General features: G+C 36.7%; 1 protein-coding gene and 1 non-coding gene across 2 annotated transcripts; both read right to left on the bottom strand.

The window, feature by feature from the left end:
* Positions 1-6,232: 6,232 nt before the first annotated feature.
* Positions 6,233-9,000, bottom strand: LOC104088128 (thiohydroximate-O-sulfate sulfur/sulfate-lyase (nitrile-forming) NSP5). Its single transcript, XM_009592756.4, has 2 exons — positions 8,842-9,000; positions 6,233-7,347 (listed from the first exon to the last, which is right to left on the bottom strand). The coding sequence occupies exons 1-2, from the start codon at positions 8,872-8,874 to the stop codon at positions 6,406-6,408; spliced, it is 975 nt and encodes a 324-aa protein (XP_009591051.1). The 5' UTR covers positions 8,875-9,000; the 3' UTR covers positions 6,233-6,405.
* An 11,676-nt stretch (positions 9,001-20,676) lies between these two features.
* Positions 20,677-20,748, bottom strand: TRNAE-UUC (transfer RNA glutamic acid (anticodon UUC)). Its single transcript has one exon. It is a non-coding gene; the product is annotated as a tRNA-Glu (tRNA).
* Between the last annotated feature and the right edge of the window lie 1,195 nt (positions 20,749-21,943).

Here is a 21,943-nt window from a genome sequence, read left to right as displayed (position 1 = left end):
AGTGGACTTTGCAACATGTGCCTCGAGATCAGAATAGTGAGGTCGATGCCCTCGCAAACTTAGGGTCATCGATCGACGAGCTCGATTCGGGGGTCGTCATGCAACTCATGAGGTCAGTAGTCGAAGAAGGCCACGCCGAGATAAGTTCCACAAGCTTGACCTGGGATTCGAGAAATAAATACATAGAGTATTTGAAATCCGGAAGGCTTCCCTCAGATCCAAAAGAATCGAGGGCCCTGCGCACAAAGGCAGCACGATACACCTTGGCCGAAAATGGAACCTTGTTCAGAAGAATATTCGATGGTCCATTAGCAATATGTCTGGGACCAGGAGCCACTGAGTATGTTCTGAGGGAAGTTCACGAGGGCACTTGCGAAAATCACGCGATGAATGGGGGACAACTACCGAGTGATTGGAACATATCTCAACTAAAACAGTACTACTGCTAACGTACGCCCCTTTTCCATCCCTTTTTCTATTTTTGTTTAACACTTGCAGGTGGTCGACTAGAACGATGATGGATTTTTCAGCAAACAGCATGAAGTCTTTAGGTCTGAAAGCGCGTGTTGCACTCTTTTTCCCTCAGACTGATTTTGTCCCAAATGGGTTTTTTCAGTGAGGTTTTTGATGAGACAACGATGAATCGTGCTAACTTAGAATCAAGCCCGATTACGAATCGGCATCAAAGCTCCATTCAACAATATCTGAGGTTCTTTTGCAATCAACCTCGAATACTGGGGGGCTAACCTTGGATATGCGTTATCTTTGAATATCAACTCTAGAGAGGAAACTACTTCATAAAGGGAGAGTCTTGATAGATAAGATTTATTGTAAGGGTCAAACGGTCAAAACGAATCATGCCCACATAGATTGCTCGAGCCCTGTTTCGAACGAGAATAAAGAGAAGTACGTTCCTTACAAACATCTTATGCTTTAAAGAGAAATCATAAAGAGCCTCGTACTTTCGAAAATATCTTCTCTCTTTACATCTCTTAAAAGAGCTTCGTACTTCTGAAAATAAACGAGCCCAAGGGCAATACTTAACCGAAATACGACGCGATTTCTCCCTCACTCGGGGACTGTCGTCCGACTCAAACAAACCAAGTCATCGGGCCTCGAGAGCAAAGACCTAATAGGCAACGTCCCGATTTCTAAAGGTCACGACTACCCCCACTCGGAAACTATTATCTCAGGCAAGCTCGGATAAAATAGGAAAACAAGCCCAATGGGTAGCTCCCGACCTAAAAGGCTACGTCCAATTTAACACGGCTCAGAGACGTCTAAAATCTGTAACAAAAATAGGCCTTCAAAAAAAAGAAATCCTTCACAACCGGTTCTAAAAGCTACCCTCGGCAAAGTCTCAAACTTAAGATATTTTCAGAGAAAAACTTTGGTAACATCGAACCCCAATAACGCCTTAGCCCAGAAAGGCAGTAAAGGCAAGGTTTGTTCGAACCCTCGAACACAACCTTATTGTTTCATGCTAAGGCATTTCAATCTTTGTAATTACAAATAACAAATCAAAGGAAAAATGTGAGAGCCGAAAGGGAAAGAAAAGCCTTATATTTATAAAATAGTTTTGTACAAAGACCGAATCATCCTAACACAAAATTTTACAATGGCCAAAAACGCCCTCGGAGAAAATGCAAAAGATAAAAAGTCCTAAGTGGCTTGGTCTTCATCGGAGGTTGTATCTCCACCCTCGAGATTTTCTCCATCTTCGGATTCACTTGAGCTCTTAGAATCATCCTCAGGGAAGGCCAGCCTTCGGGCCCTGGCTTCCTCTGCTTTGGCATGTTCGAGATCAACCATAATATCGAAACCCTAGGCATGAACTCCCTCGAGGGATTCCCTTAGAGATTGCCATTTTGCATGATCCACCATGCCATTGGCCTTGGTCTGGATGGCCTCGATATCGACCTTAAACTGGGCCACTTTAGCATCAGCTTTTTTATTGGCCGCGGTCACCTCGGATCTGGCCATGACTACCTCAGATCTGGCCACTTCGAGTTCATTGGCCAAGCTGGTTTTATCATAAACGGCCAAATCGAACCGAGACTCGAGCTCCTCAATTTTCTCGACCTGCACTGAGGCCTTCTCTTTTTCAGCTTGGAGCTGGGTCTCGGCCGACTCCAATTACACTTGGACGGATATATTTTTCGAGGCTAAGATGTCCATGTTCTTTTTAAAATCTTCAGCCTCGGCCTGTATCCCATCTACCTGCGTCTGGAGCCGTCTGATTTGTTCGAGCCTCTGCCGGACTTGCAGAATCGGATCGTTAGTAGTTATCTCCAATTCATCTTCACTATCGTGAAGAACTCGGAATACCTGCTCGGCCATCTCGACATGCTTATCCCGTGTCGTCACTAAATTGGCCTGAAGCTTCTCACTGAGAAGCTTGTAAGTATCATTTTTCTCAGTGAGGTCCCGAACCTCAGCCTTGTGCTCCTCCCTGATTCAGAGGAAAGCCTCATGATGCAACACTGAAGCCTGCAAATAAGAAAGAAGATGTTAAAATTATCTACAACTCCAAAGTTTAAAAGGAATAATGAGTGACTCTCAAAGTTACCCGATTCAGAGCATGCTGGGCCTCATTAAACAAACAAGCAGCTCTCACCGCGTTCATCATGGCTTGATCTTCCTCGGTCACCAAGGATTGAAGGTAGCTAGCAATCCCCACGGGGGGAGAGAAAATCCAGGCATCCTCCGGGATAGAAAGCACTATATTCCGCCTACGGTCGGGGTTAACACTTGGGACTGGGAATCGATCCGCTAGTTTTAGGCTCGATGAAGAACTGGTAGCGCCCGATGACGGTACTTTTTTCGGTACCGATAAACCACCAAACCCGGTGGCATCCCCCGAGGCAGCAGAACCAAACCCATCTAAGAAGCCATGGATACCAGTCGCCCCCTGAATACCTTCGTAAGAGCGACCTTCCAATGTATAGGCCTCGCGGATCATAGCGTCCAAAATCTGAGGGGATCTAGAAATATCGATCAGTCCGAGCTCGTCCCTCGGGATATCTTCTGCTGCCTTGGAAGCCTCGACCCCGGTCTCTCTCTCGACCATCTCAACTTGGGACAGAGTGGCCTCAACTCTTTCTGGTTCAAGAATTATGGCCAAAGCTCCCTTATCAACCTGCGCCGATTCGGAGGATTTTTGTATCAAAACATTAGCCCGCACAAGGACTACTAGTTTGTTTTCCTCTTCTCCTTCTTCGGGCCCATCCCTTAATCGGCGGATCAAGTCCGAAGGTATAGCACTGAATCCCCCTTGGGCTTGCGAGACTTCCTCGCCGATTTTTTTCTTTTCCGAGCACGGAGAACTCGGAGCCCCTTTTCTCTTCTTCTCTTTGACCTGCTTCGGAGTAGGTGGAAGGACTTCTTCGTCACCAGATGGGGGCCTCATGGCAACGTCCTTCCCGAGGCCTACAAAAAAAAGAAGGGGAGTAAGCAAGAGAAGAAGATCGAACGATAACCGTTCTAAGAAAGAAACTTACAATGTTTACGGGCCTCCCATCGACCCTTTGATAATTCCATCCAAGCACGCTCGGAGTATGTTCTTTGCAACACTAGGCCCTCTACCCATTGCTTAAGTTCCGAAATCGGTTTCGGCATCTGGGTCACAGCTGTAACAACATAGAAAAAGTAGATAAGGAAAGAAAATAAAGAGAAAAACCACAAAATTGAACGTTCAAAGGAAATACTACTCACGATTCATATTCTATTTCTCAGGAAACGACATGTCTTCGGCAGGGATCAGGTCGGAAGTCCTTATTCGGACAAATCAGCCCATTCAACCTCGGTCACGAGTCTCGTCTATGCTCGAGAAGGGGGCTTTGCTGGCTCGTCGAGCAAGTTTGATCAGCCCTCCTCGATAGAGTCGGGGACTGTAAAGGCACATAAGGTGATCGGTGGTGAAAAGACACCCCTCAATTTTGCTCGAGAAGAATCGGAAGAGAATCACTATTCTCCAAAAAGAAGGATGGATCTGATCGAGGGTCACCTCATATCTCTTGCAGAAGGCGACGATGACAGGATCTAAGGGACCCAACGTGAAGGGGTAAGTGTAAACACTTACGAATCCCTCCACGTGGGTAGTAATCGATTCTTCAGACGATGGGACTACTACATGCTTTTCGCCCCAGTTGCATTGCATTTTAACTTTCTCAAGGAGTTTCTCTGTGATTGAACACATATACCTCGAGATCGGCTCACATCGGCCCGGTACCGAGGAGGCTTTTTCGACCTTAAAATCGATGACGGTTGGGCACCCTATAGGAACGAATTCCTCAAGGTGGGGCTCCGCCGCATCCTCACCACCGGCGGGTTGTGATGAAGAAGCGGCCTCTTTTTGCGGCACTGTTTTGAAGGTTTTCGTCATTGATGAACAAAAGAAAAGAGAATTAGGATGATATGTGGTTTAATTAGAGTTCTAGAAATTTGGGTGTGAAAATTATGAAGCAAAAGGATTTTCTGAAAAATAAGCAAGAGTTGAAAGAGCTTTGAGTGTAAAGTTTGGAATGAGAAAGGATAAGATTCTTATAGGTTGCTAGTGACGGTTCAGAACCAATAATGGCCTACCAGTGATTGACAGACATTTAATGCCTTGGTAACTGAACCGACGGGACATTTTTGTCGCGTACGTCATAATCGGGCTTGTCGCTGACGTCATTACCCATCAAGTCGGAGTTCGAAAATTCATATCGTTTCTCGGCATTTTATTTCCAAGAAACGAGGGGACTATCTGTATACGGTCAAAACTGAGCTTGCCCTTCGTATGATTAATCGAAACTAGAACATGATAGACCAAGGTTCAACCTCGTGTGATATCGAGCCGTGATACGAAGTTAAATTGTCGCGCTCGTGACCCAGAGACTGATCAAGATCGAGATCGAGATCGGCCAAGATCGAGACCGATCAAGATCGAGATCGACCAAGATCGAGGAAGCTTATCGAGCCAAAAAATAGAAAGCTGGAATATCCGCAATTGAGCGAGAATCTCGGCAGAAATCCCGGCGCGTATCAAGGAGAGGCCAATTAATTAATCTATCATGGGATTCCTTCTGTATTTAGAATTATATTCAAAGCAGGACTTCCCTACTATATAAAGGGGGTCTGATCATTTGTAGAGGGGCATCATTTTTATGAAATAATAAACAACACATTACCTTCCTTAAGCTTCATTCTTTCGTTATTCTGTACATACACTAGCAGAATCCTCACTTGTTTCGAGGGTGGTTGAACTTAAGGGCCAAGGCTAATTGATTCATTTGGTTAAAATTAATTGATTCATTTAGTTTGCATTTATCTCTTTTATAGTTAATTTCAGTATTTACATATATATTTTCTTAGTTTATATCAAGTTATATTACGTATCCTTAGAGCCGCGAATAAATTCAATTGTTATCCATTTTTCGGGTAAACATACATCAACCTGTTAACAACAACGGAAGTTCTTATCCAAGAATTGCTCCAAGCCGACCCCGTCTCTCTCGGAAACTGAGTTCTTGTTCACAAACTAGACGTCTTGCTCTACCAAAATATTTCTTTTCTTAGAGGGAGAACTGCTTATGCACTTGATTTCTTCTTTTTGCAGGAGGAATATTAAAAACAGAAACAGAGGAAGAATTCCCATATCTCTTAATAACGTGCGGTAAATTTAATCTCTTCTAAACGGGTTGTATCAGTCCACATGGGCGACCCGCGACCCAAACCTAATATCCAACACATACCGATATAGACAACCAGGACGGTTTGTAAAACCCTTTCATGAGCAATTATGAACCATATTGCGTCTACGACTCTAGTCTATCCATTATGTAATACAGAGACTGAAAGCATTAATCACTTGTTCTATAGTTGTGCGATATCTGGGATGTTATGGAGTAAACTCCTGCAGTGGGAAGAGATTCAATGGAATGGCAGCAGCAATTTAGTTGGACTGAAACTCACCGTAGAGGAAGGAACTTAGGGGCTGACATATATTTATTGATTCTTGCAACTGCTGTGTATTACTTATGACATGAAAGAAATTCAAGAATTTTTCAGAACAAGGGGAGAACTGCTGTAAGAGAGCACAGAAAATCATATCTTCCACGGTATTTAGAGTCATTTTGTTTGGATAACGTAACCATGAACTCTTGATAAGGTTAATGAAACTTTAAACTAAACATGAAAAGTTAAAGTTCATTCTCGACATACATAAAGAAGTAATGACCTGCAGTAAGAATTTTCACAACATGGATCCCTTGATTTAAGAAGCCCAATAAACCTTTACAAAAGCATCAATAAACAGTCACAGAACATATTTTTCTTTCCCCCTTTCCCACACAATGCTAACAGCTCAAAAATCATCTTGAAGATTATTTTGTTATTACAACATTCATCACTTCTCATTTCCACTCAAGTCTCCACCAGAGGAGTGAAAAAGAAAATACCACCAAGCCTATCATTGCTAGGTGAATTGCCACCATAAACCAGCAGCCCCTCTTGACCATCTCGTCGGCCGCCGGCGAAGGCGCACCACCCTCGTGGCCCCGGATGGTCACCGGAATCAATCCACCACTTCCAAACTAGTGTCTCCGTGTCAAGGGCATAGACATCACCGGAAAATTTCCCTGCACCTAAGTGACCTAAGTCACTGGGGTCAATTTCCCCACCATAGATAAAAATGTACTTCCCAATCCCAACAGTTGAAAATACACTCCTAGCAGTAGGTGTTTCACCATTTGTCTCCACTTGCACCCACTTTTCTTCAACTGTATCAAAGTAATGCACATCATCAAGTTCATCCCCAGAGAATCCATACACAACCCAGATTTTGCCTAGGACCACAGTCAAACCAGGTCCACCTCTTGGTTTACAATTTTCCCCTGGTAGAGGAAATTTGATCCATTTATTATCAACAACATCATAACACCAAAGATCACTTAATCTTCCAGCATTTCCACAACCACCAAAGACGTATATCCTGCGATCATCAGAAGTCATTGAATGGTAGCTTCGGTGAGGAGGACCCTCATCCCCACTAGACAATAAGGTCCATTTGTTAGTAGTTGTGTCAAAAGAATAGAGCTCATTGAGCTCCTTGTGTTCAACATCTCTGCCACCAAATACATATATTGTTTCCCCTACAGAGGCCATAGTGACGCCAACACGAGGTGGAGGGACATCCCCAGCAGCGTCTGCCACGGACCATTCTTGGTCATTGAGATCAAACGTGTATAATTTGTTGTCGACAGGGACACGTGGTGTGAATTCACCCCCAAAGGCATATACCTTTTGTCCTACAATAGTGATGGCATGCGAGCTTCTTGCCCCAGGTCCAGCCCCTTTTACCTCCAGCTGCATTTGAGAGACTATGTTAATGAAATCCGTCAACTAGCCTAAAATTAAATCGAAAGAACAGAACGCCTTACACTACATCTATCTAACAGATTAACCAGACATCACCTTACAAAATTCAAAAGTAGAAATTGGATCGGTGAAACAATCACTATACAGCTTTTTTGATATGTAGAAATCATCAAGAGAAACACTTCATTGTTAAGGCTGAAGTTACATTTTTTATTAATTATTAAACATAAGGCAAGCATGAAGGGCATCCCTCTAACCACATAGTGACTCTAAATGTGCCGTTCCTAAAACATGAAGCTATTTAAGTTCTGGGTATCTCTAAAATTTTGTCCTAGCGAGTAGTCAGGGGTCTATTATTAGAGCTTAAGGGGGGTTTGGTACGACGGAAAATATTTTTCTATTTTTCACTGTTTGGTTGCATAAAATAACGTGGAAAATATTTTACTAGATATCACATTTTCCTGAAATTGGAGAAAAATGACTTCCGTAGAAAAAGTTAGGAAAATATTTTTCAAAAACTCCACCTACCATCATATGTAACCCCAACCCCCTCCAACTTCAATTTTCTCTTATTTTCAGTTTTGGTTTTTTTATTTTTCAGTTTACAGGTTCGAAATTTTACGAGTTTCAAAGTTATGTATTCGGAGGTTTATGTGTTTGGAAGTTTGCGGGTTTAGAAATTATCGAGTTTACGGGTTCGAAAGTTTAGCGGTTCAGAAGTTTATAAAATTTGTAGGTTCGGAAGGTTGTTGGTTCGAAAGTTTATAGCTTTATGTTTATTGTATCTAAATTATAATTTATGAATACTCTTAAAATGTTATTTTCCTTAATTTGCGTACCAAACCTTAGAAAATAAGTAAGATTACTACATGTTTCCAAGAAAATATTTTCTTGAAAAATATTTTCTGTTATACCAAACACACCCTTAATCTCATTTTTTTTTTCTGGAGCTTAATCTCATTATTGCTCTCCATTATTGAGGAGATTTGCTTTTCTGGCATCATCCCCTGTAAAAGGCAGGTTAAACTCTAGCTTAACCAACTATATTTGTAGGTTTAATTGTAGTGACATCCAACAGAAACCACCAGAATTACCACCAATTTGTTTGTTTATTGGGTTTTAGCACGAAATCATAAATATATTTTACTAAAGGCTGTCAAGCATCTGTTTCTAACTAATAGTATTTCAGGTGCATAATATTAATCACATAACAAATTTCCTCACGTTCAAAGTACCAGCCTCGAATTTATCAGCATATGAGCTATGTGATGTGATCTCAATTCTCCAAATGGATGGGTCTAGGGACACAAAAAAATAAAAGGAACCACTTAAACAAGAGATTTACATACCCAGCCCAGACACCAGAATTCAAGAAAAAATTACTATAATTTTACTTATTATTCCAAAAGAAGCAGACAGACATGAAAGTAATATATCAGAGAAACTTAAAGAATACATAGGCCAAATAGGGATGTACCAAACCTTGATCCATTTGCCTTGTGTTGTTGCAGCCATCGCTAAACAGAAGCAATTCTACTCTCCTGTCGATTTCTCTTTCTATAAATACACAAAGCTTGAATTTAAAAGACACTTTCATTTGTCTTGTGTCATGGTTTTAGTACTCATCTCTTCAACCACTCCTTAAATTGCCCTTCAAGTTGGAGAACAATCACCAAAAAGCGTGGCACTATTATTATTTGAAAGTTTTCTTTAACTACAATATACATTTCAATTGTACTTTATTATAAATATGCAATATACACTACTTAGAGTTATTTAATATATGAATTTTAGATAAACTAATATTCAAATTCAGACAAAAATTAAATGGCATGATTCTTTTATTCTTTTTTGGAGCGGAGAAAGTACTTTTTGGAAATAAAACAATCATAACCGTATGATCTCTTGGAAAATAAATGCAAGAAATTTCTAGATTCCCGTGAAGGGCATGAATGGGGCCTTTTCTTTTGTAATACAAAAATTAGAGTTGAGAAGTTTGTGATTAATCTAATTAAACGATAACATCACCTATTGAATTACTTTAAGTGACAAGTGGACGTGATTTCAGTTGTCAGGTATTAGGTAATGCTCCCATTCGTTATGTAAAACGGCACTAACTAGTGGTGTACTTTCTAACTTAGAAATAATTGCCTGGTTGTCCTTTATGGGGCAGGTCTTCTAATATGCAGATCAGTTTATAGTTTTTTTTTTTTTTTTTTTTTGTTTAACAGGTTATAGTTTTAAATCCTGAAATCTTAATATGCAATCATAATTTAAAGGCAAAATACATATACGGCTACTTTAACTTGCCCAATATTTTCATCTGGCTACCTGGACTAGGCATGTACCTATTAAATACATTAAATAGCACAATTATGTGTCAATTTAACTTTGTCCGCTCAGTCCTTTTAAAAATACATGTATGTCAAGTAAAACGCGTCCTGCGTGTCAAAACGAACCAACCAACAAATGCCAACTGTTTTTTTCACCATATCAGAATTACTCCTAATCTAAAGGCCTAATGTAAATTACCTGTTCCCAAAATTCACTTCGTTCATCTCAACCAGTTAAAAAAACCCTAAACTTATTTCTTCTCTCTTCTATTCACGATCGATTACCCTTTCTTCTTTGATTTCGTTCTTTAATTTTCATCTGATTACAGTGTTTGGTTTAGGGTTATCCTTTTATTTCGTGCTATTTATCCTTTTCATCTATTCTATTTCCGATTTGGAGTGAAATTAGGGATGTCAGAAGTTGATTAGGGTTGTTGATAGAGAAACCCAAATGGGGGTTCTTGGATGGTGGATTATCTATGCTCGTGGAGAAGAGACAAGATACATAAGTTCTCTTTTCACTCTCTTTGTCGTCTTATGTTTGCTTTAGGGTATTCTTAATATTTGGTCGCAAATTTAGGGTTAAATTGAAAGTCTTCATTGCATGTGACTTTGTCTGTCTTTTTGTTAGCTATTTCATTACTTTATTTGATGTAGGAATTTACAACCACTAAATTCCATCATGGGGGGAAATTTACTACTTACCGTGTACTAAACTATATTGGAGAGAGAGAACCTGTGATATTTTCTATTGATAAAGACCTCTTTTGAGTTATTGAGCTTTATTCTTATGCTAAAGACTTAGGGTATGCCTCTGTTAGTAGTTTTTATCACGTTGACCTTAAAAGTTCAGAGTTTAAGGCCTTAAAAATAGACTGTTAACTCTTAGAGATTCTGAATGACTTAAAATCAGGAGACAATTTGGACTTATACATTAAACATATTATAGATGAAGTTGTATTTGCTGAGCCTGAAGTTGTGGGCTTTGTTTCTGGGCCTGAAGCTGTGGGCTTACTTGCTGGGCATGAATACTCAACTGGTAGGTCAATAAATGTGTCCAGACCTGAACTTGGGTTTGGGGTTACTAGTATAGAAGACCTAGTAGATGTGGTAATAGATGAAGGGGAAAAAAGGAAGGTGTACAAGAGCAACAGTCGGTTGGTATTGATAATTTATCAGATCTAGATTGGATTAATTCTGAGCTTGAAAGTAGTGACTTTGATTTAGTTGAACTTCCTGAAGAAGATGACAGTGATGTTGATGATGAATTGAGGGCTATCAGGGATGAAAAGATAACTAAGAAGGCTGCCAAGGTTGCCAACACTAATTATGTGCAGAAAAGAAAGAAAGCCGCAATGCATGAGAAAATCATTTTGGGGGAAGCTGGTATAGATAGAGGGATTGAGGACATTGGAAGGAACAAGGTTGCCAGGTAAGTTGGTAAACTAGCTGGTGATGAGGATTATATTGATAGTTCAGATGTTGGTAGTGATTGTCGCGCCTCATTTTCTCGCGAAATCGGGTTTCGACATGTGACAACTTTAAATAAGTATTAAAAGAAAAAAGTCATCACCTAACGATTTTAAGGTGCGTTAGGGCATCTATTTGTAAATAACTATGTTTTAACTAGTCTGTGTCACCAAAGATCGGGTAAGAATTCAAATTACCTCAAAGAGATGGTGTTAGGCACCCTTCGAGGTCCACAAATGTGATTCCCGGCTGAATTTTAAACTATGTGGTAGATTATTAAGTTAAACTAGATTATAGGTTGATAAGTTGTGAATTAATCCTAAGTGATCAAGTATATAGTTTGATTAAAAGCAATTAACCAAAACTAGTCATGGAAAAAATATAAGAATTATAAATCAATAAAAGCCTACTTAATTACACTAAAGGTGGGCCTAAATTTTTGAGCCTGATGGATCAATTCCCGTGCAAAGTCTGCTAAAACTTTTATAGCCAAAAGTGCAATGACTATTCGGGTAATTTGTGTATCATCTCCAACTACCCTCATTACTATCTTTAAGTTGTTATCTAAAGCGCACTAGTAATTTCTAAATGGTGCCTTAGTAAGCCTACACGTCCCATTCCTATAGTTCAGGAGGCGTGGGACACTATCTAAAGGGAAGTTCTAGACTCAAATAAACTAATGTTACTACTTTTGATTTAGCTAATCGTCACATAAGGCAAATAGGTAAAGACTCGATCATATAATATACGAGGCAAAAAATGCCTCATGTTGGCCTCCGAGTTAATTAATTAATTATGTAAATGCTAAAGTACTAAAGCAGTTGTAGAAAAATGGGAGTGAAAAATGGACTAAAGTATTTGACTAAACCAGGAAAGATTAGGTAAACAGGGATCAGTAGTTACGTTAAATCAACTAATAGCTTATTTAAAAAGATTATTCTTCTTTCATAGAATAGACCAAAAATAAGAAAGAAATTCAAAGTACAAAGAGAACATATGCAGATTTCGTTTCAAAATAATAGGTAAAAATGGAGAGTCTCATTTGGGATATATAAACTTCATACTTGTGTGAGATAGCATATACAAGTTGCTTAGCTAAAAACTTAGTTTTCCAGAAACAGCAAAAGTTGAAATGCTAATAGTTAAATCCATGACACACGACAGTTAGCACACAACTAGGCATAAATCAATAATTAGCACAGACTAGTAATCAATTCCCTTCTCCAGTTGCCCCATTCCACTATATATAAAGTCATTACAAATTACATATCAAAGAGGATGAATTACAGAAGAGAAAATAAGCTATCAAATGGGTTTTACTCCAATTTGAACGACTAGTGACATTTCACACGTTCTTACCCTCTCGCGGAACTCGCTATTATGGCTCAAATAATCATGTATAACATTTCTGCAATCTGAAACAAATAAAGAGACACACGAACCTCCCAACTAGCCAAAGAAAACACGATCCAGTACACTGGCGAGAAATTAGAATATACTGATTTGGAATTCTATTAGCTTTAGAGTAGCACAAAGCATAGCCTAAAATTTTAAGACATGATGGTCAGCTAGACCTCAAGTATATTTAGACAAGACATAGCCATGGGTTATTACATTACTAAACAAAGGTTCTTAGGCCCAGTGGCAGAGCCAGAATTTTCATCAAGGAGTGTCAAAATATAAAAAATTAAATATACCGAAAAGTCAAGGGAAGTCAACATATATTAAATATACATATAACCAAAAATATTATCTAGCAATACAGTGTAATTTACCGGCGAAGAGTATCGATTGACACCCATTGGTGGTTGAATGTGGCTCCGCCACTGATAGGCATGTATTAGCCTCTTATATTAATGAAAGATAAATTAACGAATCCTAAAAGCATGGCTTCTATGTGACACACACTCAGCAGTAGAGATCATGAAAACATAATGATATTATTCATGATTCTTTAGGCAAAGTTCCTGAACAAATTCACCAAAATATGGAATAAATCGGGATGTATCACTCCTACTGATGCGATCTTTTAATCCTAAATATGATAATGAGATGGGTTTTAAAAATCATTTAGGAGATGAATATCGCAAACAGAACTACAGGCAGACATAGATTAACACTCACATCTAGGTTCTTAAATAGTACTCCCTCCGTTTCAAATTAGATGAGATATTTTTTTTTTAGTCTATTCCAAAATAAATGACACATTTTTAAATTTGGAAATAATTTAACTTTAAACTCTTCATTGAGAAGCTTTTATAACCACACAAATGTCATGGCCCCACAAAACTTTTACCCCTTAAGCTTTTAAGACCATAAATTTTAAAAGTCTTTTTTTTTTCTTAAACTCTGTGCCGAGTCAAACTACCTCATCTAAATTGAAACGGATGGAGTAGTAGTTTCTAAGGGCGCTTTTTAAGTATACCACATAACTCAAACAAGGGTAGAGATGGCAGCACATACGATGATTAAGAGACGTACCTGGATATTTTATCTTGGCATGCATTTCACTGGAATGCTGCCCGACATTCAGGCAAGAGTGGGTTGCTCTAGTAGTGAGCACCCTCCACTTCCAACCAAGAGGTTGTGAGTTTGAGTCACCCCAAGAGCAAAATGGGGAATTCTTGGAGGGAGGGAGCCGAGCGTCTATCGGAAACAGCCTCTCTACCCTAGGGTAGAGATAAAGTCTGCGTACAAATTAGCATCCCCAGACCCCACTAATAAAATTGTACTGAGTTGTTATTATTGTTGTTGTTGCTGCTCGGCATTCAGCATGGCCAAGAGCACCAACAACACATACACAAATAAACAAAAAAGTGCAGGATAGAGAAAAAGGCACATCGGTACGCTTCCAATGCAAGAACTAACTACCAATTCTCCTCATAACTATCACATAAGAATTTTAATGCATCGTTAAAGAAACTAACCAGTTGGAGAGCAGAACATTGAAATAATAAGAAAACCAAAATTTCGGTGTTGCTCCCAAATGCACACGCAAGTATACGTAATCGACAAATAATATAGGATTGTAAGTCCAGATATCGTACCCACAGGGACTTGTGATTAACCATCAACAAAATTAAACTAGGACAATTAATCTATTCAAGCGATTTTCTAAAGACTAGTTATAGAGTACGTGCTTCGCACGTGTAGCCTAGCGATTATTATAAAATTTAAATGTAATAATCTTTAAATATAATGCATAAATTAAAATTACTTATTTACCTTATAAATAAAAATCAAAGCTTATAAAAAGTGTAATTTTTAATTCTGGATGATTATTATTATAATTAATATTGTAAAAGGCCTTTTGTTCCTCCTTTGTTGAACTTCCTTGGAGAAGGAAGGGAAGCTACCCTGCCAAAATTCAAAGGATATTTTTTTTTATAAAAGAAAAATATTTAAAATCCAATTCGCTTATACTCATAATGAAGACTCATAAACCTAATAGAGTTCTAGGTGCACGATATTTAGTTTCCTACTTTGATTTCACCAATTTAGGTGAAAACTTGAGATTTTTTTTTTTTTTTGGTGTTAATTAATTTTTCAAATAAGAAAAAATTTAATAATTAAAATTTTACTTGATATCAAATTCCTAAATATTAGTAAAATAAAATAAAATTATAATTTTGTCTTGTCTAGTGTGAAATCGTTTTTTGAAGGGAAAAAGAAGATGAAAATATTTCGTTAAGGGGTTTCGTGCTTTTAATATAGTATTAGTCTTATACCCATATTAATAAGTAAATAAGTTTAAAAATCACTTAGATATTATCATATAATTTGTTAGAGTTATAAATTAAAAATTAAAAAAAAAATTATAAGTTCCTAAATATGATGAATGCCGACCCTATTTAGCTAGCTCAATAAAAGAAATAATCATGTCCCGCTAATATCCGCAAATCCTTATTGTGATTTTGAGGACTTTTCTAGGAATATTTTATGAAAATTGTTGATATTTTACTGACTTAATACTGAAAATAAATAACAAAAAAATATTGTTATTGTTATTCTTCGAAGATTTGACAAATAAAACAAACTAAAAAATTTAATTTTTTTTATCTTTTAGAGATTCGGGAATGAGAAGTTTAGCTTATAGCTCTTAAAAATTTGAAACGCGATAATATATAATCTAAAAATGATTAATGTTTAGTTAATATTTTACTATAAATACTTATGAACTAAATATAGAGACCTATTATTTGCTGGAACAAACGTGAAAAAAGGAAAAAATAATTTATGACAACTCAAATAGAATACATCTTGTCATTTGTTATTTCATCTTTATTGCTTCAAGTTTACATTTTACCAATTAGACTCTTAATACTATATTATAACTGGATTTGCTTTATTTTTTGATTGGTTTTAGTACCAATGTTCTTTCTATAAAAATAACTTTATGCACCCTAATTAAGAGTTTGTCAACTTGAAATTTATTTTTTATGAATTTAGAAAAGAATTGAATAGGATTCTTTTGCTAATTAGTTATATAATTTAGAGACTTAATTATTTATTATCAATATTAACAAAAATAATGTATTTTTTATTGATTCAAATTCTTAAAGGTCATCTCATGATATAAACATCTAACTATAATTATAATTTTATCCACTATGAATTATATGTTCAAAAGGTTAAAAAAATCTAATATGATCATATTTCAAGACTAAAATAAGAGTGATAAGGCAGTTTATGGGTTATTGGAAGTTAGAGTTTTCAAGACTTTGTGATTATGCTGACATGATAAAGCAAAAAAATCCTCGGAGCTCATGCTGGATTAGAAGTGACAATGAAATAACACCTGAAAAAAATCTATTTGTATATTTTTATGTATGTTTTGATGCTTTAAAGAAGAGTTGGATAGAAGGGTGTAGGAGTATTATAAGCTTAGAAGGTTGCTTCTTAAAAGGTACTTGTAAAGGTGAACTGCTAATAGCAATATGGAAGAATGACAATCAACAAATGTATCCAATAGCATAGGCAGTTGTAAACTAAGTGACCAAACATTCTTGGAGTTGGTTCATAGAGCATCTAATTGCAGATCTGGAACTGGGCAATGAAGAAGAATTAGTTGTCATGTCAGACATGCAGAAGGTATCTTATTACCTATATTTACTACTTATTGATTTTTATTGCTTATGTCTGTTTTGATTCAACTTCATTCTGTTTTTCAGGAGCTTGTACTAGCCATTAATGAGTTGATGCCATGTGCTGAACACAGGATGTGTGCTAGGCATATTTGGTCCAACTGGTCTAAGAAGTGAAAAGGAGAGGAGATAAGAAAATAATTTTGGAGATGTGCAAAGTCATCATTTGAGGTAAAATTTAAAAAAGAGTTAATAACTTTAAGCATGTTATGGAAGGACATCTGTGAAGATTTATTGTGCTATGATAGAGTATTGGTGTAAGGCATGTTTCACTCCGCATGCTAAATATGATGTTGTATAAAATAACATGTCTGAAACTTTCAATTCTTGGATATTGGGGCCTAGACACAAGTCAGTCTTTAGCATGTTAGAGGAGATTAGACACAAGATTATGACTAGGCATGTAGAGATGAGAAAATCTGTTGAAACTTAGATTTCAGATATTTCACCAATGGTCAGGCTACTGTTAAAAGATAGCTAGGAGTATTCAAGGAGATGTAAGGTGATATGGAATGGTGAGAATGGGTTTGAGATTGAAGAGGGTCAACTTAAGTTTATTGTTGACATATTGAGGAAGAAATTTACATGCATGTAGGTCTTGTCAGTTAAGGGGGATTCACGTTCACACGTAGTATGTGCTTATAACCGCATAAATGAAGAACCTGACATTCAAGTGGAAAAATGGTACAGAAAGCACTACTTTCTTAGGGCCTATCAATATGTTATTCAACCAATACCAAACTTGAAAATGTGGCCTGCTACCAATAATCCCACCATTGAGCCTCTAGAGCCTAAAGTAATGCCAGGAAGACCCAAGAGGTGTAGAATAAAAACTAAGGATGAACCTAAAAAGAAATATGTCAAGTGGTCAAGGAAAGGAGTAAAAATGACATGTTCAAAGTGCCATCAACAAGGACACAACAAAACTTATTGTACTGCAATTGTAAGTTAATCTAATTCTTAAATTACTTGCATGTCATTAATAGGTTATACTTACCAAAATAATTCATTGCAGGCTGGATTAGGACAGTCAAGCCAACAAGCACAAACCAGCCAGCAGTCACAGTCTAACCAACAACCAAAATCCAGCCAACAAGCACAGTCCAGCCATCAAGCTTCAAATGTTGTCCCTACATCTATTTGTTCTGACACCTCAAGAGTAAGAAGATGTTGTGAGAATGCACATGCAGGTAGAGGCAGCGGGAGAAGAGGCAATAAAAGTGTTGGCACTGTACCAGGCAGAGGCAGGGGAAGGGGAAGAACCAATCTAGGAGTTGGCACTACGCCTGCAGGTAGAGGTAAGGAAAGGGGAAGGGGAAGGGGAAGAGGAACTAGACAAAACAGAGGAAATGATTCTGAAGATGGAGGAAGGGGACCATGTATTCCATTGGGAGCTACAAGTTCAGAAACATTAAGTAGGCGTTTGGACATAAGAATTGTAAAATTCTAAAAAATAGTGAAAAAAATTTCAAGTGAAAATTGTATTTGAAATTTAGAGTTGTGTTTGGACATAAATTTCAGTTTAGGTTATTTTTGAAGTTTTGTGAGTGATTTGAGTGAATTTTGAAAAACAACTTTTTGTAGTTTTTCAAATTTTCGAAAATTTTTAAAATGTATTTTCAAGTGAAAATTGAAAATTTTATGAACAAACGCTGATTTCAAAAAAAGTAAAATTTTTTTAAAAAAATATTTCATCAAATTTTATGTCCAAACGGGCCCTAAATGCTGGAGGGAAGAGACCAAGAACAACTGAAAATGGTGTGTTTGTAGATCCTACAATATCCAGAACAGTCCTAAATGTAAGTTAACAAGTACAGCTTTTTTTTTTTTACTAATATTATGGCAACCCAAATGCATGTGACTAATGTGTAATGATATTGTGACATTCCATCCTGATACAACTTTTGAAAGACTTATCATGGGTTGAAATGATGTGACGAGTGCAATTGCGACTAATATTGATATTGGTTTCTAACCACATAACCTGAAATGGAGGGGTAGAAAAGCAATCACAACTACACAATTGCAGCATATGAGTGCATCATATAGAAAAAGCCAACCACTAACAGCTCCAACCAGCACAAAATCCTAAAGAATATCAACACATGAAAGGGGAGTTGTTGATGTTAGGATTGTCGTTGTTTTGAATATGTAACAAATTGTTAGATCTAGAAGGCAACTTAAAACTTTTATTTTAACAAAGTTATTGCCTATGACTACTTGTTTATGTTTATTTTAAAGCTCATATATGAGCCACTTATCTATAATATTTTGAAGCTACTAGTTGCAGTGGGCATATAGTCATTGGCATTTGATTGAATTGTTATAATAACTCATTGAAAACTATGCATAAAGACAGCTTAGAGTAATGAACAACGAATATTGGAATTCCTATTAAGAGAATGAACAATTTGTTACATTACATAATCTATACAAACATAAGGTGAAAACTGCAGATTAACAATGATCAATAGGCCAAACCAATACTAGAACAAACTGCATATTACAAATTAAAAATTACAAATTACTGAACAAAACCTACCCTAAATCATCAATTAATACATAACAAATTGCTGAAAATTAGGTAGCCTTAAACTAAAGTGAGCTTATGTAAAGCAACAGTAGAGCCACAACCCATTTCAACCGAGCATTTTGTCTTTTAAATTTGTTAGCTTTCTTTAAGAGGCCACAAATAACCCTCCTTGGTTGCTCAGGCATTTGTTCATCATGCCACATAAAGAATTTACATGCACGAGATGCCTACAAAGAAGAAAGACGCGACTTGAGATTGAGGATTTCGAAAACTTTAAAAAAAATTAACAAAAATACTTACTTTTCCCAAATGGCAGCAGTAGAATCTGCGACCTGGGTTTTTATCAGTCCAGGAAGTTTGAAACTTTGCAACATGCCCACATCGACATAAGTACACCATATTCGGCAGAGATTATGTAGTGTGAAGAAGAAAATGAAGAAATTGAAGCCTGATTTGATGTGAGGAGAAGAAACTTGAATCTTAAATTACTGCGAGAAGAGAAAAAATTGAAGCTTGAATTCTTCTATTTCAGTTTAGTCGCAGATTTACCATGGGAGAAGAAGAGAGGATTTAGGGTTTATTATCTTTAGGATTCTGTTGGGATAAGTTAATTGGGGGGGGGGGGGGGTCTTAATTTTTACCGTTGTGGAATCTATGTCAGCGGGTGTGAAAAAAGTCACACGCTCAGTTTGGTTGTTTCTCACGTCTTGTGCCAAGTAAGCGGGCAAAGTTAAATTAACACATAATTATGATATTTAATGTATTTAATAGGTACAGGCCTTAGTCCAGGTAGCCAGATGAAAATATTGGGCAAGTTAAAGTAGCCGTACATGTATTCTGCCTAATTTAAATGTATTTAGCAGTTCGAAGACTTCTTTAAATATTTTTTTGATTTTTCTTTCTACTATACAAATATTTTGCACATATCTTCTTTTTTCGACTTAACCATTTGAATATTATTGGCGGACTAAATCCGAATTAACGTAGAGCATGCCCATCAAAGGAAGGTAAACTGTTCCCTACTTAAAGGATTTTAAATTCCAAGCAATGAATACAGAAGTTACGATTAAGGTAGAGAAATTCTAATCATTCAACCGTTAATGGTGGAGCCCCAACACTGCCTAATGCTTTCATTTCTTTCACATTTACATTTTCCTTTTCTAATTTTTTGGAGGTTAGTATATGCTCGGTCTCGGAGTTGGTGGCGGAGAAAGAGAAACGCATACTCATAGATACAAAGTAATAGTTTGAACTTGTCGATTATCACTCAATTCACTTCCATGTCCTTTTAACTTGGATTCTAACACTATAACATAAAAATATTTGATAAAAAGGTTGCCGAAATTCTTTTGCGTATGCTGGTCTAAATTATGATTCACAGATTCAATTCATGAGAAACAAGCCTACTGTTGCCGTAGTTCTTTTAATTAATTATTTTTTCAAAGCATCACTAGTCTTTTGACACAATTTTTAGTTTAGATAATATAAAACAGAGGGAAAAAAAATCATATTACAAGCGATTGCAGAACATTTTTGTTTCTTAGGTCCTCCAACTCCTTCACTTGGTCTTTGAGATCACTTAATTTCGGTTCATTTTGTATCCGTTTCACTTTCACACCCATTTTCGCGTCTTTTGAACAAAAGGGTCTTTTCTTTTTTTCAGTTTAGAAAGTTGAATAGAGAATTCAGCACTCTTTATTGCAATGTCAGTGGTCTTCTTTTTTTTCTTTTGGTTGCAAAAAGTAGTACTTTAAAGATTAGTACATTTTTCTTGCAATCTCCATTAGGTCTGTGAAAAGGTTTTTTTGAAAATAAAATTTAATTTGAAAAAAGTTATTTCCGTTACCGGGAATCGAACCCGGGTCTCCTGGGTGAAAGCCAGATATCCTAACCGCTGGACGATAACGGATTTTGTTAATGCGTGCTGCCCAATATATTTATATAATCGACCTGGTATCTCTCCTTTCATCTTCCACAAAAAACGTATAAAACAATGACTGGATTTGTCTCAAGTTATATTAAACAAACAACCAAAATATAACACCACCGGGTTAGAGTTCTATACATTCGATGATTAAAGTGAAAAAAGTTGTACAAACATTTGTCTACATGGTAAAAATAAATTTATTACATTGATGCAGTTATTAAATTTAATAACTTTTGAAAATGGTAATGAATTTAGTTAAATTAGGTGTATAGTAATATTGGCGTATAATTAGCAGATAACTTTCAGCTTTATTCTAATTTATGAAGATAAAGCCATCTTAATTTGTCAAAATTCACTAATAAATATTTTTTGTAGAAAAAAATTAATTAATTGGGCATTATAAATTCACGCAACTTCAAATTTGACCAGGTAAGTATTCTAAACCAAACATATATCAGAAATCAAGCGTTGTGATTTTGTAAACTATGTACGCTAATTGCCAACAAACGATATGAATCAATAAAATAATAAATATTTGTATTTCATCGTTATTACCTTCATATTTTTTTTATAAACAACAATTATTCAATATTAGAATGCTTGAATATATAGGAGAGACTCGTCTCTCAATTTGCAAACTGTTGGAGAGAATAGATCTTCTCCCTCTCCCCCTAGTTATGTAGTACTTGTTTGCGAATTCGTAACAGGCTAAAATACAGGACAATAAAAAGGTTTCTTAAACCTAAAAAAAGTCTTAGATATTAGGGAATAATTAAATGGCTATTTTTAAATATTAAAAATAATCAAATGACTATTTTTTCTAATGTTAAATTAATTTTTAAAGGGTAAAAAAGACAAACGATATTTCACTAACGACCTTCGTGCTTTTAATATAGATATAGATATAAATTTTTGTTTGGTTTTATATATGAACTAGTCTCTCTGCACGTGCGTTGCACGTGTACTCCATACAAATTTCTTACTAAATGCTAAACTGTAACGACCGACTTCTCGTTTTAAGAATTAATGCCTCGTTCAGCGACTTAAGGTCTCGAGCAGCTTCGTAATATGTATTATGACCCGCGTGTATGGTCGAGTTTGGTTTTCGGAAGATTCAGAACTAAAATGAAAGAACAATTCTTATTTAGAAGCTAAAATGAAAAGAGTTGACCGGAGA

The sequence above is a fragment of the Nicotiana tomentosiformis genome, chromosome 5, assembly GCF_000390325.3.
Source record: "Nicotiana tomentosiformis chromosome 5, ASM39032v3, whole genome shotgun sequence".
NCBI lineage: Eukaryota > Viridiplantae > Streptophyta > Magnoliopsida > Solanales > Solanaceae > Nicotiana > Nicotiana tomentosiformis.
This window is presented reverse-complemented; position numbering and strand designations above follow the sequence as displayed.

Bases quoted from the DNA above. Each gene is read 5' to 3' on its own strand.
- LOC104088128 (XM_009592756.4), bottom strand. From the start codon at position 8,874: ATGGCTGCAACAACACAAGGCAAATGGATCAAG. The intron at 7,348-8,841 runs GTTTGGTACATC...TCTCAAATGCAG, and splicing joins CACAAGGCAAATGGATCAAG to CTGGAGGTAAAAGGGGCTGG.